Source organism: Phaenicophaeus curvirostris, chromosome 8, assembly GCF_032191515.1.
Source record: "Phaenicophaeus curvirostris isolate KB17595 chromosome 8, BPBGC_Pcur_1.0, whole genome shotgun sequence".
In the NCBI taxonomy this organism is placed as follows: domain Eukaryota; kingdom Metazoa; phylum Chordata; class Aves; order Cuculiformes; family Cuculidae; genus Phaenicophaeus; species Phaenicophaeus curvirostris.
The window spans coordinates 11,415,232-11,422,066 of NC_091399.1; the positions used below are offsets into that span (position 1 = coordinate 11,415,232).

Below are 6,835 nucleotides of genomic sequence, written 5' to 3' on the forward strand. Positions count from 1 at the left end.
AGCAGCAATCTAAGTCCCTGGGTAGCGTTTGCTGAGCACGACGTCCTCACCTGCCACATCGTTTGAGAACCAGGACACAGGTACACACATCCTTGATACGACGTCCTCACCTGCCACATAGTTTGAGAACCAGGACACAGGTACACACATCCTTGATGTCCACCTACTCAGGCACATGTCTGGGCTGGTTCTAACTCATCTGGCTTCCCACTTTTTCTCTGTTCTTGTCTCCCAGAAGCAGAAGAGAATCCAGCTTTTATTTAAATGAGGCGCCATAAACATAAGCAGCTTCCCCATGCAGGTTTTTAAAAGGCTTACAGTTCCTTAGGCTTGGCTTCTACCCTTCAGTCTTCACCACTGCCTCTTTCCTAAAAGATGAGAGAGCCCAGGTTTGCATGTGTCTTCATTAAGCCATCTGGTGGTGAGAAGCAGTGCCACTGTGTCCTTCTGACAGCTCCTGGAGCTCTCTCTGGTTCCCGATCCCCTTCCTGCAAGCAGGGATGCCCACTGGCCCTAAGGCATGGGTAGCCAAACTGCAGGCATGTGCGGGGTTCAGCTCAGCACCTTTGCGGTCCTCCAAATCCAGCAGATTGGTTAAGGAGTGCTTGCAGACCCAGCAGCAGGGCTGTGTTCGCCCTGGAGAGATTATCTGCAGGGCCATCATTTCCACTGAGGTGCTGAGTGTGGGTTGCATGAATCATAGAATCATAGAATCGCCAGGTTGGAAGAGACCCACCGGATCAAAGGCAGACATGACCACAGTAGCCAGGTTCCATAGGATGGCATGGGGCGAACTATAGGGGGGTATGTGGAGTCAAGCACTTTCCTCCCAGGGAGCTGCTGTGCATGTAGGGTTAGTTGTCACATGGTGTGTGATGGGCATCTCCGATGGCAACTGTTATCTGTCTCTACTCGTACTAAGTGCACTGGGACCTATCCACTGATTGGGAGTGGAGGTTCTGCTTAGAAAGGATTAATGAATGAATCACCCAAGCATAGCCTGGTGTGAAGGAGCTGTTGGCCCTGAGCAGCTCAGCCAGTCCAGAAAGCTGCTGGGACCTCATGCCTCCCCAGGAACAGCTTTGCTGCCCACTCCCCTGCCATGGCAGGGCCAGTCCAAACCCGCCGTGTCTGCCCTAACCTCACCGGTGCTCAAGGAGGGGTGTGCTCAGCACCCTGCGAGCTGCTTTACCCCCTCCACTACTGCAGCCCTGGGCAGGGGTCTGGCAGCCCACCGCATTGAGCACCTCTTCACACTGTGTCAGGTGTCTGTACATGCAGTGAGAAAAACATCCCAGTGCCCTCTCTGAAGAGCTCCCCTTTATTTATAGTTTTTCGTTGGAAGCTGACAGCTTTCTTCCTCAATAACTGGTAAAACCCCAAAGCCATAATTTAGCAGAACTAATCCAAGGCTGGGACATCTGCAGAGCACATGGGTCCTTCTCCCTGCTGCAGCTGGGATACAGCTGGCTGGGGCATCTGGAGCTGGAGATGCCAAGACCCCGGCTATGGTAAATTTGTGGTGTTACGGGATACATGTGGACCTGTCTGTCTCTCTCCACCTGGGTTATACTCCAGCTTTCTTTGCAGGAACACCCAGGGCTTGAGCTTGCCAAGGGGTTTTGGATGGAGAATGCCTGTGTAAGGGCTGCATGCTGTGTTTACATGCAGGATGCCCTCAGTTGTCTTCATCGTCAATAAAAAGCAGTGCTGCATTAAGCCATGGACAGGGCACAGTGGTGGGATGGTGCCTGATGGGCGCCTGGCTCATGTCGCAGTGTGGTGCAAGCTGGGAGCCATTATCATCCTCACCATCCCATGTCTGGCACATAGAGGGTCCCTAACATCCATTCTCTGTCATCTTTTCCAGGGATGGAGGGATGTGCGTACAGCTGGGAGCAGCAGGAGCACAGCACAGCCCTGTGGGGATAGGTGTGAAGGTGGTTCCCTGTGAAGACACAGTGGGAGCCCCCGAGAGGGAGGAGTGTGGGGTCTCACTGGGAAGAGGAGAGCTCTCCTGCCTGCCCTGCCAGCCAGGTCTGCCTGCTACCCTGTCGCCTACCACATTTCCAGGGATTTGTACCGGGATTTCAGGCTCGGAGCCTGGAGGTGCATTAGTGCCATAGGATTGCTGGAGAGCTTGGCTATGATGGGGGACTTGCCAAGGAGGAGGGACATCCCTCCATGAGGCGCTGCATGCCTGTGAGCCCTGGCTGCTGGTGGCAGAGAGTGCCTGGAGTTGGGCTGCTCAGCTACCCTGGGGCTTGGGCAGAGCCACGGTGCTTGCAGAGCACAGCTAGCGAAAGGCAAAGAGCTGGGGTAGCGTCTGCAGGGGTAGCCCAGAGTCCCAGGAGATCTGGGCTGCCAGCTGAGCTGCTGCTTCTCTGGGGACCTCTTCCTGGGGCTGGGGGACAGAGCTTGATCTCCAGGCTCACTGCGGATGTCCTCCTGTGCCCCACTGGCAGGACTGCTCTCCTAGTGCTGGTGTGGAGGGAGTTCTACTCGTCTCACCATGGTCCTGCCACCGCCTGACAAGCGCCACGTCTGTCTGACCACCATCGTCATCATGACTAGCATGGCCTTCATGGATGCCTACCTGGTGGAGCAGAACCAGGGGCCCCGCAAGATTGGTGTTTGCATCATTGTGCTGGTGGGGGACATCTGCTTCCTCATTGTGCTGCGCTATGTGGCAGTGTGGGTTGGGGCAGAGGTGAAGACAGCCAAGCGGGGCTATGCCATGATTCTCTGGTTCCTCTACATCTTTGTCCTGGAGATAAAACTGTACTTCATCTTTCAGAATTACAAAGCGGATAAGAAGAACCTGGAGACGGTGGCCAGGAAAGCCCTGACCCTGCTCCTCTCTATTTGTGTGCCGGGGCTTTACCTGGTGCTGGTGGCCTTGGATAGCATGGAGTACATACGGACTTTTCGGAAGAAAGAAGACTTGCGGGGGCGCCTTTTCTGGGTGGCCCTCGACCTGCTGGATATATTGGACATCCAAGCCAACCTGTGGGAACCACACAGGACCGGCTTGCCCATCTGGGCAGAGGGGCTTATGTTCTTCTACTGCTACATACTCCTCCTGATCCTGCCTTGTGTGTCCCTCAGTGAGATCAGCATGCAAGGAGAGCACATTGCCCCGCAAAAAATGATGCTCTACCCCGTCCTCAGTCTGGTCACCATTAACATCGTTACCATCTTCATCCGGGCCATCAATATGATCTTGTTCCAGGACAGCAGGGTCTCCACCATCTTTATTGGCAAGAACATCATTGCAATTGCCACTAAGGCATGCACCTTCCTCGAATACAAGCGGCAGGTAAAGGAGTTCCCCCAGAATGCCATTGCACTGGAGCTCCAGCAGAACTCCCTCTCCCACAACCAGACCATCCACAGCACCCAGGGCATCCCCCACGAGCCATCACCCACCAGCGAGATCCTTGACACATGAGGGATCACTCTCACCCAAGCATTGGTTCAGATAGTCCCGTGCCAAGCGGAAGAGGGATGCTGCTCTCTTGCTGCATGGGGTGATTACGATGGACAGATCCCAGTAGCAAGGGCTCTTCTAGGCACAAAACACCACCCATGTTTTAATTGAGCTGTGGAGTGTCCCCTAGATGTCTTCATCTCAGGTATAAACCTAGGAGTCCTCCAGACAAACCAAATGAACTTGCAAAGGACCTGAACCAGCTAACCCTCTCTCTCCCGACTTCTTTCCTTCCCAAACAAAGATCTCGAAAGTTGTAATGTCCCTTTTTACTCCTCAAGCACCTCACCTTTACTCAAAGCCTGGAATGAAGATTTTGTTACTGGAGACCTTTTTATGGAGTGGGGACAGGGGCATAGGTGTATGGGCTGCAGGGGCGGGGAGGTTGGGATGTTTGAACCAGTAAACCCTGTGGTTGTAGATGTGTCTTATCTCCAATGGTTGTGTTTACAATTTCCTGTTTATGATGGCTCCTCTGTGTTCCTGGGCTGCCCTGGGGGCTGACGTCCTTGCGGTTGGTGGTGGGTGAGAGCAGCAAGCCCTGTGGTGGGGAACAGGGATGGGGGTCGGCATGACTCCCCTGACCTGCTACGAGGAGGACTGTGCCTCTACCAGCACACTATGCTGCCTCTGCTGGGAGCAGTATTTGACAAGCTAAAGCTAATCTAATGCTGGTGTTTTATGTATTTCAATCACTCCAAACAACTCAGCACAATATTTCTATTTTTAGAAGAGTCTTTCTCTCTCTCCCTGCTGTTGCAAGCCTCTTTGCCCACAGCAGCCAGTGCAGCCATCCCAGCCCCGCTTGGCACTGCTGCAGGCAGGCACGAGCACCCAGGAGGGCTTAATAATAAGAATGGTGATGATGCATTTCACTCCAGCACTGAGTGTTTATAAAGAGGGCTGCTTTCCACAGCTACTATATTTTTAAATAAAATATTTAAAAAACCAAACAAAAACAAAACAAAACAAAAAAAAATCACAACTGAGAAGGACGTGCTGGCCAAGCAGGAGGCTGGGCTTGGGGCTGGGCACAGCATTCCTCTGCGCGTGTGTGTGGTGGCAAGGGGCTCGGCCAGCCACGGGCAGTGGGGCAATAGGCAAGGGCCAGTCAGACAATAAAAGCCCCATGAGAGCAATGGCTTCTGGTGGTCTCTTTTCTGCCAGTGTTGGGAGGGACAAGGGTAGCTCCCATACAGCCCAAATCACTTGTCTCCTCCTATATCCGCCCTGTCTGGATCCCCAAAAGGTGTCCCAAGGGGCTGTGCCCATGAAGGGCCCTGTGCTCATTGAGCAGTGGACACAAAGCAAATAAATCTTTTTTTTTTTGAAGCTGAAAGGCTGCCCCAGGGGCTTGGGCAGCTCTCGGCTGCCTTCTGCTGGGGGAAGGCACAAGGGACGAGAGCAGAAAAGCAGCGCAAACACACTGAAATGGGATATTTTTGCTTTTTCAAAATCAAATGTTTAATTTTGAGGAGATAGAATAAAATGGCTGATGTTCTTTACATTCCTCTTCCATATTTTCTCCTGGCTCTGCTGACCAGATTTGACCTAAGTCCACACATTATTATAGTCTCCATCTTTTTAGCCCATCATGATCTGTCTGAAACATTTCACCTAGCCCTGATCTAGCCTTCCAAACTTAGGACCAGCGAATCACAGCCCTGCCAAACTCTCCTTTGCACCCCTGTCACCAACAGATAACTTAGGGGGTGATTTCACTACCAGGAATAACTCCACTGAGAAATAAACTTATATCTTTGCCAACAGAAGCGAATTTGCAATAGATTTCACCAACTAGAAAAGTTTCTTCTTCCTTTCCCTCAGAGAATATGAGAGGAAGAGGGCAGGTGATTTAAAAGGCATTAGCAGAAATTAACAAAATTGCTAAATTATTCTGAAATACATATGGAATTACATCTCTACTGGTGCCATTAAAATACATGCAATTAACATCAGTACAATTAACTCCCAAGTATCTAATAACATTATACCACTTTTTTAGGCAATTAATTTATAAGCCTTTGTTTTACACCCCTTCCCCAGAACTGAGTGGAGGAAAACCTGCAGGTAATGGAAGAGCAGTGCTGCCAGCTCCAGCCCAGAGCTGCACTATGCTGGCTCTCGCAGCGCCCAGCATCAGGCTGCACCTGCAGTGGTATTTTATCCCAGGGTAAAATAAACAAATTGTACCTGGGAGTTACCGTGGTCTGACAAGTTGTTGCATGTAATTTTTTTCTCTCTCAGCCTGATAGTTTGCTCTCCAGCCATCCCTTGTATTGGAATAAGTTAATATTCTCTTGAGCCTTATCGGTTGCAAAGGTTGCTTTGAGAGAGGATTTCTGTCTGTGCTCCCTGGATGGATCTCTGAGCAGGCTCAGGAGTCCCCACAACCTTTTCCCTGAGGCTGCAAGACCCCGCTTTCTGCTGGTAATATGGTGATGGTGTTGTGGTTGTGGAGCATCATGTCCTCCAGGAAGGGCTGCCCTGAGCTCCTGCATTTTCAGCAGGAGTGGGAGGAGAGGTCCTGGAGGTGATGATCACCTGGGATGCCGTGCACTGCATCACTCCTGTAAGGCACTTGAACATGCTGGTGCTTGAAGCCCACTCTACGGCAAAGAGAGGAAGGAGAAGCTTCTCTTCTGCTCTTCAGCATCTCCTGGGGCTCTGTGTACATTGTGTTTCAGCAACCCTTTCTTTTCAAAGCCATGTTGAAAGCGTTACAAGCCAGCTCCTCTGCAGCAGCAGCCAGGTGAAGGCTGGGAAGCAGGGGAAAGGAGAGCTAGCTGGGAAAAACAGCATAGCAAGTACCTGGGAACAGAGGGGAGAACCAGAGAAGCCAGCAAAGACCTTGGAGACCCAGAGCCAGCGCAGCAACGGAGGCACTGCAGCTGTTCCTTGCTTGGTGCTTGCTGAGAGCAATGCAAGCTGCTGCCTTCTTCCTGAAATCTAGACCTTCCCAGCAGATGCAAGTCCCCTGGGAGCAATGTGATGGGCAGAACGAATGGCACTGTGGCAGTGATGGCAGTGGCTGTACTGGGTGTCTGGCTTGCAGCCTGGCTGTTTGTTAGGGGAATGTGATATTTTGCCATGGGCAATGAAAACTCAAGGATACAATTAAAAATAAATAAGCTGGAACTGAGCAATTTTTCAGCTTTCCCCTGAGAAGGGGTGTTGGAAAAAGAGCTCCTTTGTGAAATATGCAATCCTCCTGGCAAGCTATAGCCTCCCACCTGATGAAGCAAAAGCAGCACATCAATAATGCAGAAGAAGGGATGCAAATTCCCAGCACCCTAGTGGAAAACCCATGGAGCCCCATCCCTCGCTGCCTTTAGAAAACAGGCC

General features: G+C 51.5%; 1 protein-coding gene across 1 annotated transcript; it reads left to right on the forward strand.

Moving 5' to 3' along the window:
* The first annotated feature begins 1,870 nt into the window (after positions 1 to 1,870).
* On the forward strand, positions 1,871 to 3,858 carry TMEM121 (transmembrane protein 121). The gene has a single exon (XM_069862468.1). It carries the CDS (start codon positions 2,513 to 2,515, stop codon positions 3,449 to 3,451), a length of 939 nt encoding a protein of 312 aa, XP_069718569.1. The 5' UTR covers positions 1,871 to 2,512; the 3' UTR covers positions 3,452 to 3,858.
* Positions 3,859 to 6,835: the final 2,977 nt, after the last annotated feature.

Excerpts from the sequence above, each read along its gene's own strand:
- TMEM121 (XM_069862468.1), top strand. The coding sequence starts at position 2,513 with ATGGTCCTGCCACCGCCTGACAAGCGCCACGTCTGTCTGACCACCATC.